The sequence below is a fragment of the Gobius niger genome, assembly GCF_951799975.1.
Source record: "Gobius niger genome assembly, chromosome: 8".
Taxonomy (NCBI): domain Eukaryota; kingdom Metazoa; phylum Chordata; class Actinopteri; order Gobiiformes; family Gobiidae; genus Gobius; species Gobius niger.
The window spans coordinates 2,372,040-2,387,325 of NC_136859.1; the positions used below are offsets into that span (position 1 = coordinate 2,372,040).

The 15,286-nt window shown below is 45.3% G+C and overlaps 1 protein-coding gene across 1 annotated transcript in view; it reads left to right on the forward strand.

Annotated features, from left to right (window-relative positions):
- Positions 1–4,735: 4,735 nt before the first annotated feature.
- LOC306966785 (uncharacterized protein) overlaps positions 4,736–15,286 on the forward strand; it is a gene marked incomplete at both ends in the record, with an annotated part of 30,899 nt that continues 20,348 nt past the window's right edge. The window contains 9 exon segments of the mRNA XM_079561602.1: positions 4,736–4,795; positions 7,341–7,411; positions 8,166–8,205; positions 8,301–8,493; positions 8,586–10,428; positions 13,156–13,323; positions 13,391–13,558; positions 13,658–13,704; positions 13,827–14,409. Of these exon segments, the coding sequence (XP_079417728.1) occupies positions 4,736–4,795; positions 7,341–7,411; positions 8,166–8,205; positions 8,301–8,493; positions 8,586–10,428; positions 13,156–13,323; positions 13,391–13,558; positions 13,658–13,704; positions 13,827–14,409 (3,173 nt within the window).

Sequence of the window (15,286 nt, forward strand, 5' to 3'; positions counted from 1 at the left end):
TGACACTGTAGAGTAACGGCTATAATGAAGTATTTATATGTATGCTTTTTTAGTTGAATATTGAAATATTAATGAAAATTATAGATCTTGTTTTGTACCAGTACTTGATTCTGCACTTCTGGCTCTTACAACAGTGCAATTTCCAAATTATAGCACAATTTCTTTGGTAAAACTTACTACAAACTTACAGCTCACATTTCACTTGAGGTTGAGCTGCATGTGCCACTCACTTGGTCTACATAGATGTGTGCAATAAACAAATTGAACAGACAAAGTTGACTGGTTATGTTATACAATACCAACTGTAATAATTATACATGCAGTAAGTTTTCAGCTTCTAGAAACAGAAAGTGGTGCTGCATATACCTTCCTGTGACATATCTGACAGAACATATACAGGCTTCATTTTTTTTTTACTGCCCACAATTAAATCTTGCATGAAACATTGATTTTAATCTATTACGTTGTCCAATGGGCACAGAGTGGTTCAGGCACAGGTACTTTGTGTGCTCCTGATATGGGAGAGGATCCTCGACCACACTTTCAAACAGCAGGGCCATTAGTTGGTCAAAGTAGACTGTAAACAAAGCACAAAACATTTGTCCTTGTAAAAGCATTGGTTGTGTTGTTTTTAATGTGACATACCTGAGGTAGCTCTGGTCTTCATGGCTCTCACTGTGTAGTCTCCACGCTTGAATTTTGGATACACTATGACATACAGCAGCATATGACGATTTGCCTTTTTTAATCATAATTCAAGGCACCAACCTGCACCCTAAAATTTCACAAATAAACATTAATATGCAGTATCTATGTATTATTTTCTAAACATTTCAAAGTGATAAAATAACTAGTGAATATTTGTTGAACCTTTAGGAATCATTACCTGGCCAGCATTCCTTTGGATAAGAGGCCCAGACTATTGTGAGAGAATCAGACTATGGATGCCTCAATATTTGAAGTGTGGTATTGTGGGCTTATTTTAGCTTAATCTTTCAAAATACGTGGTGTTAACAAAAGAGTAAGAGTCTCTCGCATGCTGCTGTGCCTACAAAGAATTATAAAGAATTACAAAGAATAATAAATTGATATGTGAAGTGTAAATACATCAATATAGATTAGATATTGGGAGTAGTTGTAATTACACATACTTGATTTTGGCCACACTCTTGCATCATCCCCAACCAAAGGCCTGTGAAGACAGCGAGGGGACAGGGGGTTTTCCGTGGACATTCTGAATCTGAGCCTTTGATGGTGACCAGTAGAGATGATTCATATAGATAGTTCACAATGCTTTTCTTCCACCTCGTCATTTCCTCCGTTCACCTTTTCTGGCCCAGCGCATCATTTTTTTCCAATCTCTGGGACACAAAACACAAACCCCTCCTTCTCCATGCGCACACTGTTTCCAACCTCATTGCTCTAATAAGACAAAAAAATAAGAATATGAGTTCTATCATAATGCACAGTTATCCCAAGTTACATATTTATGTTTGTATTGTAATGTTTTACCTGGACTAGCTGGATGTCAATGACTTTGTTACTCGTTAGATTCATCATGGTGTAGCTGCCATACTTGGCTGAATGTCCTACATGAATGCAAGTTATACATTAGCTGACTTTTATTAATACTTCAGATAAATGTTTATGAAATGTATTTACCAGGTGAATCTGCCCGCATGTCCCCACCCAGTGTAACAGAGCCGCTTTCAAGAGCCTCTCTGATGAGGTCATCCTGCTCCAACTTCCACTGCCAGTTGACCGTAGGGATGAGGAGCTTTGCCTGATGCCTGTAGAAGCACTGCTCTGACAGTCCCTGAATATTGAAGGCCCCCAAGAACTATAAAATTAAAACATCTGTTATCATCGGATAATATATGGAAAAATAAAATGTTTTTGCAGTACCTTTGAAATCTGGCTAAAGGATGAGCCGGTGAACAGCACAGAGCTGTAGGTTTCCAGCTGGGATGTTGTTCACCATGGGCTGACTGGACCACTGACTGGAGAACTCACAGCGAGGACACTGTTGAGTGACCCGAAGCAGTGTGCCGATGGTGATGGTGTCCACAGCACAGCGACCAGTGCAGACAGGACATCGCCTAAACAGCTCCAGCAGTTGGTCCTCAAGAACAATATGTTCTTTGTCCTTGTGTGGAGGGACTTCAGCAGGAATGCTATATAAAATAAAGGATATTTCATCCCTCAAAAAACCAGGACGCTGTATATATTTTTTCAATTAAAACTCTAGATTTTCTTTGTACCTTGAACAGTTCACAGTGCTGGCACTGTCATCGATGTGGAAGCTGGGGTCAGACGCTGACACCTCACACCTTCTCCTTTTTAAAGATGTAGAGGCTGCTCTGGGACTGTCAGGAAGAGGGATTTCCATCAGGTCCCCTGTCCCACAACCGACGCTTGTGTAAGCGGTCCAGGCTTGAGTAGCTGTACAAAACACAAACAAAATAAACACGTTTAAAATGGCAGTAATTACACAACTTGTGTCTAACTACAGTATATAAAAAAACAAAAGTGTAGACTGTTTTATACATAAAATGACAGTACTGTATAAAGGATAAATAGATTTCACCTTTGCGTCGCCTGCTCAGCTTCACATTGGCCTGGACACCTGCATGCCTTATAAGGACTGGATCAGTTTGGACATTTCTCTCTGCTCACTTTTGGCTGAAAACATAACAATAAATAATATTTATAAAGTGCACACACAAGTGACATGCAAACACATTGTTTGTATTGATGATTTATAGGAATACAACCTACGATATACTTTAGAATATGCCCCCTATAGCAGATCAACCAAATATTTGTATCAGGTTAATTCTGGCTACAGTCGGCTACTAAAAACTTCCAAATGGTTTGGCATTTTGAAAAGCTGCGTCCAAATAGGTGTAAACTTTGGTTCACTTCAGAAAACTTGTCAACATGAACATAATTATCAGAATTTATCCTACTTTGTGAACCTGTTCAACAACAATGGCAATAACAACTATACTGATTCTGAAAGCACGTAAGAACAGCTCACATCTGTGAGAGCCCAATGACCACATGGTCCACCTGGAGTGGTCAGCCCTCTCCTCACTGACCGCACGGTCCACCTGGAGCGGTCAGCCCTCTCCTCACTGACCGCACGGTCCACCTGGAGCGGTCAGCCCTCTCCTCACTGACCGCACGGTCCACCTGGAGCGGTCAGCCCTCTCCTCACTGACCGCACGGTCCACCTGGAGTGGTCAGCCCTCTCCTCACTGACCGCAATCGAGCATCAAACGGGAGCAGAGCGCGCACGGAGCGGGTCAGTTTAGCCTCCGACACACAGTACGTTCTAGCTATACGTTAGCTTTACAGGCTAGCTATACGTTAGCTTTACAGGCTAGCTATACGTTAGCTTTACAGGCTAGCTTGTAGCTACTGTCAAAAGCTACAGTCATGTAAAACTTAGATTAGTTTGGTGCTCAGACTCGTGCACATTTGCGCACAGTGTTGGCGTAACTTTGCAGACTGATGCATTAGCAGGCTGCCCCGGGCAGCGAGTAGACGCGCTTATAACCGGTGGCTGCTGTTCCTCAGCCACAGTGAGCGAGTGCGGGACACATCGCCTGGAGCTGAAGGCTGCAGAGTCTATTTACACGCCATATTTTTTCAACAGATCTACACGACTCATGTGATTGGTATTATCAGAGGCCAAAACGGCGAATTTGTTTGAGACACGACAATAACGATCTATTCTGACGTGCACATAAACATTCTATATACTGTACATGACTCAATCTGTGAGCAAAGTAGCTTCTACTGACAGAAATGACCGGGACAGAGTGAACCAAGTGCCTCTTTTTACAGCAGCTACAATCAATGCAATTACTACCAAACCCAAAATGGGTAAATCATTATTTTTCTCACTCACCTCACATTGTTGGCGGGGCAGCAGTGTCGACGGGGACGGCCTCGCTCTTCAAACGGAGAAGACTAGCATAGCCCAGTTCAACCTCGGTGAAGTTGGCGAAGGAATCAGCACGTAAAATGGTCTTTGCAAACTCCAGCCCCACTACGCTACACTTCCTCCCCATCCTAACACAGTACAATTAACAACTAACAATTAAATTATACACGATAGACCACTAAAAGCAATACTAACAAACGCCCTAAGCTAAATTGAGCGAACTAATCTAACAATAAAAGCAACTAGTGACTACAACTACAATATTCAACAACTAACACTACTAAAACTATACAATTATCTATAATAAACAAGCTATCCTAATAAAATCTACCTAAATGCTATGACAACTAATCGCAAACCTGACAATCGATGAAAATATTCTCTCGTTATTCCAACACCAACTCGCTACGGGGGCGTGAGCGAGACTGAGCCTTTTTATAGCCCAGAGCGGCAGGGCCCGTGACATCATCTCTCGCCTCCTGACATCATCTCTCTCCCCTCCGCTAATTGGGTGCCGAATTCAAAAAATCAAATGCAGTACCGACAGTTCGCTGCAGATGGCGCCACACAGACGGTTTGGGACACAAAGACAGGATTTCAACAAATTTGCACTAAATTGTTAAAATAGTGACAGATACACGTAGACAACACTATAAGATACCCATTTATACAACTTAGCTAGAAAAAAAAGTTGATTTTGGGGTTAGTTGTTCTTTAAGTAAATCAATTAAAATAACAGTCGACATCTGTTTTACTCTTCTTCTGATTCCCAGCAGCTATAACATGGACCCACCTGGACCTGGCCCCGGGTCTAAACCCAGACCAAAACCTGCTCCCAGCTCTGTGTCTCTAAAAAGTGACAGGTCCAAAAGTTTGCCTCCTGAGTTTGGAGATACTCCTCCTGAGCACCAGAGGTAAGACCGGCTTCATTTAGTATTTCTTGTCACTTATACAATACCATACAATGGCCATGTCCGAATAGTTCTCTACACAGATCACTATATGTGGTCAGAGTCTGAATGTCCAGAGGAAATGTAGTGCACTTATAACTATCCAGTGCACCTAGATCCTAGATAAGTAGTGAGCATGGATGATCACAGAAAGGTCAAAATAAACCACAATGCCTCGGGAGAGTCAGCATCTGAATGGGAAACCGTGAGGGCCTACGCTCTAAGGCTGCATCTAACAGGTGTAAATAAGCTTAAGAAGCTCCTTCCCCTTATCATTGACCCGGCCGTGCGGGAAAGGAGTGGCATGGTTCCAATAGTACCTCCTATTGCTTAGGAACCCCAAGATGTTCCTCATCATAAGGAGCTAAGAACAATCCCACAAGCCACTGCTACCTCCTGTCCCGAAAGTTTACGAACTCAGATGATCTCCACATGAGTGTGAAATGATAGACAGTTTTGCTGCATGACATTGAAACAAAAACATTACCTATGTCCTAAATGTATGAAAGTATAAATCAGGTCAGGCAAAGTTAGAGCCGCAGCAACATCTGGAAGTTACATTAAAAAAAAAGGTGAAAATCCGTGAAAATTGAACAGTGATGTTTATTAAGAGTTGTTTATTTAACACATCATTTTGACATTTGTGCAGTTGCACGGATTTTGTTGGCAATACTAATAACAGTAAATTAATTGCACTGCAGGAGGATATGGAGCATACAGGTGCTCGTCATATAATTAGAATATCATGAAAAAGTTCATTTATTTCTGTTATTCAACTTAAAATGTGAAACTAATATATGATAGACTCATAACATGCTAAGTGACATACTGTATGTCAAGCCTTTGTTTGTTATCATTTTGATGATTATGTTTTACAGTCCATTTTCAGAAGTGAATGCACTTTTTCATGATATCCTAATTATATGACGAGCACCTGTATATTGGACGATCTAACTTCCTGGTTGTTCCCTCCGCAGAGTTAGGAAGGTTCAGACTGTCCTAATGGGCAGAGGGAGCAGCTGAAGCTCCTGATCTTAACTGCAAAATGTTCCTCAAAGTCGACCTCACGACGTCGCATCAAAGGTTAAGGAAAAGGAGAAAGAAGCTACAATATGTTGCCACTTTTTAGATGCAGCCTTACTTATCCAGAAGTGTTAGATTAAGTAAAGGTTTTCAAAAATATTCATCTAGAGACTGTTATTTTAAATTGATCAAATGAGAGCTAAAAGTTGGTCTGGAGAGAGTAGAGTTCGCAGAGCCGGTTCTTCCTATACGCAAACTACGCAAGGTGCGTATGGCCCCCGCAGCCGCAAGGGCCCCGCATCTCAGTCAAACTACGGTGTTGTTTCACTGATTAATCAACGCGTTGTTACGGGACAGGCTCTTCCAGCGCGCACTCACTCTCCGCCTACTTCGCCACATATAAGACCATATACACCAAAACGGAGCAGTCTGCAAGTGAATGAGCAGGAGAGACCGACCACCTTCCCCCTGACTCTTCCAAAGCGCGAGAGCTTCTCCACTCGTGTCCCCGCTCGGCCGTCTGTCTCCCGGTGCTTCGCCTCATGCGCGGCTCCTCCGCGGCTGCATCACGTCCCCGTGTCCCGAGCGCTGCTCTCTCTGCGCGGACTCTGGGCTGCAGCTCTGGGCCTCACTCTCATTTAAACTCTCTTCTTATTGTGTCTGGTGAGTCTAGAGCATCAGGACAGTAGTTTGGCGAGTAGACGAGAGTAAAAAGCTGTTCTTGGCCTTTTTGTTGAGTTGAATCCACACGGTTCTCATGAGCACAGTAACTTACAGTAACTCTGGTTCTCTGAATGTGCACAGTCTAAAACGAATTGGGCTAATCACAGGCTAATTCTCAGCGGTAAGACAGAAACAACCGTCAGGAGCAGGTTTCAGTTAGTTTTGAATCAGCGGTTCCCAATCTGTGGGTCAGGGACCAGAGGTGAGAGAATGGGACCATTTACCATTTACTATTTTAAAAAGGGAAATAGAATAGTAGTAGTCATTCCAGTCTCACAGTGGTTTAGTGGTTAGTGGCTCTCACACAGGGGGCAGGGCCTGAATTGAGGTCTGTTTGTTCTGCTTCTGCCCTGGAACAGTGGAACTGTTTTGACCATAAATGGATTCTCTCTTCGTCGAATAGCCATGGGACGCTACTAGGCCCCAGAAGGGCCAGCACCGGCTCTGAGAGTTCGTGTACTGGAGCAACTCCAACAGACTGATGGCACCAAAGTGTACGTCTGAGCTCGACTGGACTATAAACTTAAATTCAGTCAAATTAAGTTTGAAATGACTTTTCAACAGTCGACATGACAGTATGTTCTGTTCAAACTCTCTTCCTGATTCTCAGCACCTACAACATGGAACCACATGGCCCTGGCCCTGAGTGTAAACACAGACCTAAACCTGGACCCAACCCTGCTCCCATCTCTGTGTCTCTGAAAAGTGACCGCTCCAAAAGCTTACCTCCTGAGTTTAGAGAGCTTCCTCCTGAAGACCAGAGGTAAGTCTTGGTTTGCTCCAGAGCTTTGGGACATGTTCTCAGGACATCACAAGGGTCCCCTAAGAATAATCATGTCAGAACTGGTTTAAAACTTGCTCAGAGTCAGACCTGGTTAACTCCTGGTGTGTGCTATAGATATCTGATTCTCAACATTAGGGACACATGAGATTTTTGTTAGGTTGTGTTGAGTTGCTGATTAAAAGCAGCATCTCGACACAGCTCGTCTCTTTATTTCTGCAAAAGGGAATATGCCTGCTGTACATACCAGTCCAGTATAATCCATACGTCTATTAACTATTAATACATAAAGACATATTTTAATATTTGAACAATTCACAAGTTTATTCGTGATGTATCATTCAAACACTGCCACATGGCACACTGTCTCTCTCCCTCGCTCTGCCTTTCACTCACCCAACTCTGTCACTCATTCAGCGCCTCATCTCAAATACGCAGGTCAGGTGAAGTCTGGTTGGAACACGTTTTGAGGTAGCTTGTTCCTGAATTGTTTTGCTTGTTAGTGTCATGAATCAGTAACAGTCTATGAAATTTCTATGAGCTGATGTTTGTAACAGCAAATAAAAATCAACCTGCCAATCCAGTCAATATTGTCCAAAAAAGTTTGACAACCAGCACTGTAGATGGTGAGTCCTCAGGAGGTCTGTGGAGGAGCTTCTTGTGAGTCTAAATGAGTCCAAAGGCGGCTGCAGTGGTCTCTGCTCAGTCTCTAATGTTTCTGTTTGTTGGTTCACAGGGAGCCAGGCCCAAAGGAGCAGCTGGACGCCATATTCACGGTGAGTAGCCACAACTGCAGCATGTGTGGGGTTCTCTGTGGGGCTCCTCAGGTCCTCTCTTTGACTGAAACTCTTTAAATCTGATTCTATTCCAGCGTCTGGAGGAGGACATCCTGACGTTTGTCAAAGAGCAGCTGCAGAGGCTCCACAGGCTCCTGGTCTCAGAGTACCCAGAGAGTAGCTCAGAGAGTGAGGAGGAGCAGAGCAGCAGAGAGGCTGTGCTGAACATCACCCTGGACTTCCTGAGGAGGATGAAGCAGGAGCAGCTGGCCGAGCGTCTGAGCTCCAGTAAGAACTCTTCCACATCTACATAACTTTAATAACTTATATTTGAGTTTGTGTCCAGTGAAGAGTTCACTGTTGTCTCTGTCTTTATTCAGGGAGTTCTGTTGGAGTTTGCAGAGATAAACTGAAGAGTCATCTGCAGCAGAGGTTTAGCTTTGTGTTTGAGGGCGTGGCTAAAGCAGGAAACTCCGCCCCCCTGCACCAGATCTACACAGAGCTCTACATCACAGAGGGAGGGGCCTCAGAGGTCAACCAGGAACATGAGGTCAGACAGATTGAGACGGCGTCCAGGAAACCAGCCGCTACAGAGACCAGCATCACATGTGAAGACCTGTTTAAAGGCCCCGCCCACAGACAGCAGCCAATCAGAGCAGAGCTGACAGAGGAGGGACCAATCAGGACGGTGCTGACGAAGGGCGTGGCCGGCGTGGGGAAAACAGTGCTGACTCAGAAGTTGAGTCTGGACTGGGCTGAAGGCAGAGCCCACCAGGACGTCCAGCTGCTGTTCCCCTTCACTTTCAGAGAGCTCAATGTGCTCAGAGACACAGAGTACAGCCTGGTGGAGCTGCTGCACCACTTCTTCAGTCAAACCAAAGGTCTCTGCAGCTTTCAGCAGCTCCAGGTGCTCTTCATCTTTGACGGTCTGGACGAGTGCAGACTTCCTCTGGACTTCAGCCGGACCCGGGTCCTGACGGAGCCCACAGAGAGCGCCTCAGTGGAGGAGCTGCTGGTGAACCTCATCAGGGGGAGCCTGCTTCCCTCCGCTCGCCTCTGGATAACCACACGCCCCGCGGCGGCCAATCAGATCCCTGCCGAGTGCGTCTCCATGGTGACAGAGGTGCAAGGGTTTAATGACCCACAGAAGGAGCAGTACTTCAGGAAGAGGTTCAGAGACGAGCAGCAGGCCACAGACATCATCTCCCACATCAAGAGCATCCACAGCCTGTACATCATGTGCCACATCCCAGTCTTCTGCTGGATCCTCTCCACTGTCCTGCTCCATCTGATGGAGACCAGAGAGAGAGGAGAGCTGCCCCGCACCCTCACCCAGATGTACATCCACCTCCTGGTGGTCCAGGCCAAAGTCAAGAACATCAAGTATCATGAGGGATCTGGGACAGACCTTCACTGGACTCCAGAGACCTGGGAGATGGTGCGGTCTCTGGGGAAACTGGCCTTTGAGCAGCTGCAGAAAGGAAACCTGATCTTCTACGAGAGTGACCTGAGAGAGTGTGGGCTGGACGCTGCAGCCGCCTCAGTGTACTCCGGAGTCTTCACACAGGTCTTTAGAGAGGAGCCAGGCCTGTACCAGGACAAGGTCTACTGCTTCATCCATCTGACTGTGCAGGAGTTTCTGGCTGCTCTTCACGTCCACCAGACCTTCTTCAGCTCTGGGGAGAACCTGCTGTCCTCACCACACTCCTCTGAGAGCCCTGACCCCGAGGAGAACCTGCTGTCCTCACCACACTCCTCTGAGAGCCCTGAGACCTTCTACCGCTCTGCTGTGGACCGGGCCTTACAGAGTCCAAACGGACACCTGGACCTGTTCCTGCGCTTCCTCCTGGGGCTGTCTCTGCCGACCAATCAGAGCCTGCTGCCAGGTCAGCTGACTCACACAGGAAGTGACTTGACCAATCAGGAGACAGTAAAGTACATCAAACAGAAGCTGGATGAAAAGGGTCTGTCTGCAGAGAGGAGCCTGAACCTGCTCCACTGTCTGAACGAACTGAACGACCGCAGTCTGATGAAGGAGATACAGAGTTACATGAGAAAAGGACGTCTCTCCTGGTTACGTTCTCCTGCTCTGTGGTCTGCTCTGTCCTTCCTCTTACTGTCCTCAGACTCAGACCTGGAGGAGTTCGACCTCAGGAAATACTGTTCCTCAGAGACAGCTCTCCTGAAGCTGCTGCCGGTCATCAAAGTCTCCACCAAAGCCATGTGAGTCCAGACTGTATTTAAACACTTCTGTCATGCTCTAGTCCAGGGGTGCCCAAACCTTTCCTCTCCGAAGGCCAAAATGAAAATGTGCCTGTGGGCCACAGGCCAAACACAGCGATTTCAAGCGTGAAACACATACAGTATACAGCATGAACAAAATGTTTACATTATTACTTTATAAAAAGATACATTTGCATTTTTTCTCACTGTCTGACATGAAACCACTACCAGAATTAGCTTAATTGTTTGTTTACTTTATTGTCCCCGTAGGGAAATTTGTCCTCTGCATTTAACCCATCCTTCGATGCCGCTGGGGCAGCCCATAAGGAGCAGTGGTCGACGGCAGTGCCGCGCTTGGGGACCCATCTCCATGATGTGGAGCCAGGCTGATGGTCAGAATCACCTGGCATGTTTTTAGTGGTAGGGGACACCGGAGTACCGGAGTACCCGGAAGAAACCTACGCAAAAACGGGAAAAACATGCAAACTCCACACAGAAAGGCCCCGTCCTGGTGGGAATCGAACCCGGGACCTTCTAGCTGTGAAGCGGAGGCGCTAACCGCTGCGCTACCGTGCCGCCCTGAAGTTCAGAGTGATGTTTTTAGGTCCATTAGAATTTAAAAAAAAACATTGATATCTTAAAGAGGAGGATATTTATTACTATTATTACCATAATAATACGATTTTCTGCAAATCCAAAGTGCCTCAACTCATCCTCTTTTTTATCTAAGAATGTTTGGCCCACCTAGTTTGAGGAGCACCTGATCATTTGTAAATGCTACCTCAGCATTTACTTTCCTTCCTAATACGGTAATCCAGCGAACACTCTGCCTCTAATTTACATTATTTATAATTGTCAAATTCCAGAAGAATGAGAGATAAAATTTTCTACACAATGCTTTTGTTACTTTTTACAAAACCAAAAGTTTACATTTGATGTATGTAAATTAAATGTGATTCCTCACATTTGATTTACATGATTACATCATTATTATCAAATGATGATACATCAGATTAAGAGAACAGCTACCAAGCAGCAGACAGGTATTTGAAGCTGCTGGTGCCTCTGGAGTCTCCCGAACATCAAGCTGTAGGACTCTCCAGAGGCTGCAGTTGTGCATAAACCTTCTATTTATTAAAGCTGATGAACAGATATACATGAAGACTCATTTTCCAACAGTCTTGTTCACTGATGAGGCCGTGTAGCCCTGGATGGTCAAATCAATGGAGTAATGGATGGTTGGTGAATGGCCACCATGTCCCAACAAGGCTGTGACGTCAGTAAGGAGGGGGCGGAGTCATGTTTTGGGCCAGAATCATGGGGAGAGAGCTGGTCGGCCCCTTTAGGCCCTTTTAGGCTCCCTGAAGGTGTGAAAATGATCTCTTTCTGACTGACCACTTTCTTCTATGGTACAAAAAGAAGAGCCGTGTTTTCCGGAACAAGATCATCTTCATCATGACAATGCACCATGTCCTACTGTAAAGAAAACCTCTGCATCACTGGCTGCTATGGGCATAAAAGGAGAGAAACATATGATGTGGACCCCTTCCTCCCCTGACCTCAACCCTGTTGAGAACCTTTGGAGCCTCAAGCAAAACATATATGTGGGAGGGAGGCAGTTTTCATCCAAACAGCAGCTCTGGGAGGCTATTCTAACATCCTGCAAACAAATCCAAGCAGACTCTACACAAACTCACAAATTTAATGGATTTAATTTAAAAATCCATTTAAAAAAAAAACCAAATTCCATTTAAATGGAATTTTGAAGCTGCTCAAAGAAGGGCTCCTAAATTAAAATATAACTTGACCTGTTAATATGATTTGATTTCAGTAAATATGACCTCCTAATGCTGCAAAAGCAACAAATCAGTGTTGTTTTTGGCAGCCCTTTTAAGTCTTAGTCTCATGGACCAAAATGCTTTTAGGTTTAGTCACATTTTAGTAATTTCAAAATTTGATGATTTAGTCACATTTTAGTCAAAAGAAAATTAAAAAGGTTTTTGTCAAGTTTTTGTCTGTTTCATTATAAGAAGTTATAATGTCTTGGAAATTGGGAAAAATAATAGCTATCTATTGGCTTTTGTTGGACCATTTCAGCCACGTTTTTGATCCTCCTGACATGGTGTTTACATAATTACCTGCCCTATATAAGCGGTGAGGAAGGTGCACTCAGGTGTTGCAGTATGGAGGCATACATCTTTTTGACCGTGTCTACTGTTGGAAACTCCTGTGTATTTGTCAATGGCTGTGAGGTATGCCAAATAAACCTTTGAAGTACAGTATTTTCCAACTATTTGTTTTGGAAGACACGCGTCCAAGTGGTGACAAAATACGAAAACATGAGCGTGATGTTGTCCAACAGAAAGGACTTTCAGACATAAAAATAATATCACAGGTTTGTGAATCCAATCACGATCAGATACTGAAGAGGCAAAAGATTTCTCAGTTTTCGTCTTGGAGATTTCTTACAAAAACTGCGTTTCTCCCATAGAGTTGGCCCCGCCCTCCATCTGATATTATGACATCATCACATTCTAAATAGTGAACGCCACCTATTTGGGCCGCTCTGGCAGGTTACGGGTTGCAAAGCTTCATGCAAATTGGCGCAATTATGCCAAAAAAAAATCTATATTTTTATGGAAAATGAGGCACGGGCCAACACAATTGTTCCGCGGGCCCCACCTTGGCACCCATGCTCTCGTCTCTAATTGTCCTCTCTGTCCTCAGTCTGAGCGGCTGTGGCCTGTCTCCTCTCAGCTGTGCTCCTCTGGCCTCAGTCCTCAGCTCCTCCAGTCTGTCTCACCTGGATCTCAGTAACAACGACCTCCAGGACTCAGGAGTGGAGCTGCTGTGTTCTGGACTGAAGAGCGCCCCCTGCAGACTGCACACCCTCAGGTGAGACGCTCCCATGATGCACTCTGTCTCTGTGTCCACATTAGAGGCTAATGCTGTGTGTCTTTAGTCTGTCTGGATGTCTGGTCTCAGAGAGGGGCGGGGCTTCTCTGGCCTCAGCTCTGAGCTCCGCCCCCTCCCACCTGAGAGAGTTAGACCTGAGCTACAACCATACAGGACCCTCCGCCGAGCTCCTGACCGCTCTACGGGCCCCTCAGGGGCCCCTGCACTCTCTCAGGTGAGTCCCCCCCCCTGGACTCTCTCAGGGTCTTGTCTCTGGTCCATGGTTGGTCCAGGTCTGGTCTGGTCTACAGTAAACTGGACTTGTGTGTTTCAGGCTGGATCCTGCTGGAGAACAGTGGATGGTCCCAGGTCTGAGGAAATGTGAGTCTGTGTTTTATTAATTTTATGTACACAACTTGAACTTTTTTTTAATGTTATATCTTCAAAGTTTGTTTACGCTCGTACTTATTACAGCCTTTTATGAGTTGCGTTTCTTTCCTCAGATTCCTGTGAGTTTTCTCTGGATCCAAACACAGCTCAGAGGAACCTCCTTCTGTCTGAGGACAAACGGACTGTGACCAGAGTGAGAGAGGAGCAGCAGTATCCACGTCATAAGGACAGGTTCATGGACTGGCCTCAGGTCCTGAGCTCCACTGGCCTGAGGGGGCGCTGTTACTGGGAGGTGGAGTGGAGCGGGTGGAGGAGAGTTGATATAGCAGTGAGTTACAGAGGAATCAGACAGAGAGGACACAGAGAGGAGAGTGAGTTTGGAAACAATGATCAGTCCTGGAGTCTGAGGATCTTTGGCGGATATTACTTTGTTTGTCACAACAAGAGAACAACACACCTCTTCTCCCCCCCCTCCTCCTCTCGCTCTTTCTCAGCTGTAGTGGGCGTGTTCCTGGACTCTGAGGCTGGAGCTCTGTCCTTCTATGAGGTCGGCTCTGGTGGAAAACTGTTCTACATTTACACCTTCACCTCCTCCTTCACTGAGCCTCTGTTTCCTGGGTTTGGGCTGAGGGATGAAGGTAACTCTGTGGCTGTTTCCCAATTGCCAGGATCCTCGGCGTCTCGATCAATTCGGACGTCATTCACGTCATCATAGTGGTGTTCCATTTCACCTGGACCACTCGCCCCCTCGCCGCTCGACTCCTCCGTTTGGCTCATTTACGAAGGGTACACGTGTGGATCCTCCGCTGCCTCGGCGAGCTGAAATTACCCATGATGCACTGCAACATAGTTTCTTTTTTCTTTTCTCGCAAAACTATCAGTTTGAATTCACTTTAAAAACGTTTTGTTCCACATAAACAGTTTCCTGGCCTCTGTTTTTCATAAAGCAGTTACTTTTGTAAGCATAGATTGACATTTGATTATATGATTTGACACGTGACATGACGCAGCCGCTCACCCCGGAGGCCGTTCCATTTGAGCTCAAAGGCCGCGCTGAGAGGACACTCCGCTCCGTTTTGGAGGAGTGTCCACCGAGGACGTCAACGAAGTGGCCAAACGGAGGACGGATCCTGGCAATTGAGAAACAGCCTGTGTCTGTGGTAGATCTGAGGAAAGCGCCCCCTGGTGGACCTCTGTGACTGAACTCTTTTATGACACACATTTGATTGACAGCTGTAAGGACCAATCACAGCTGGCTCCGCCTGTAATCACTGATTCACTGTTGAAATAAAACACGTCTTTATTAAATCATAACTTGTGTGTTTGAGGCTCTGACAGATACAGGTGGAGCCGTCGCCCTGTTACCGCGAGGTCGACGGTTCACATCTCAGTCTCACTAGCACTTACTCTGTCAATGATTCCATATTTGAGACTAAAAACCAGATGAAAAGTGAGTGCTGGAGACAAAAACGATTAACTATTAATTTCTGAATCATTTTGTTTACTGTGAGGACTAGATCCAAGCTCCCAATGAAAATCTGTGATTTTCTTAGTTTCCTTTTCAATCAAAGAA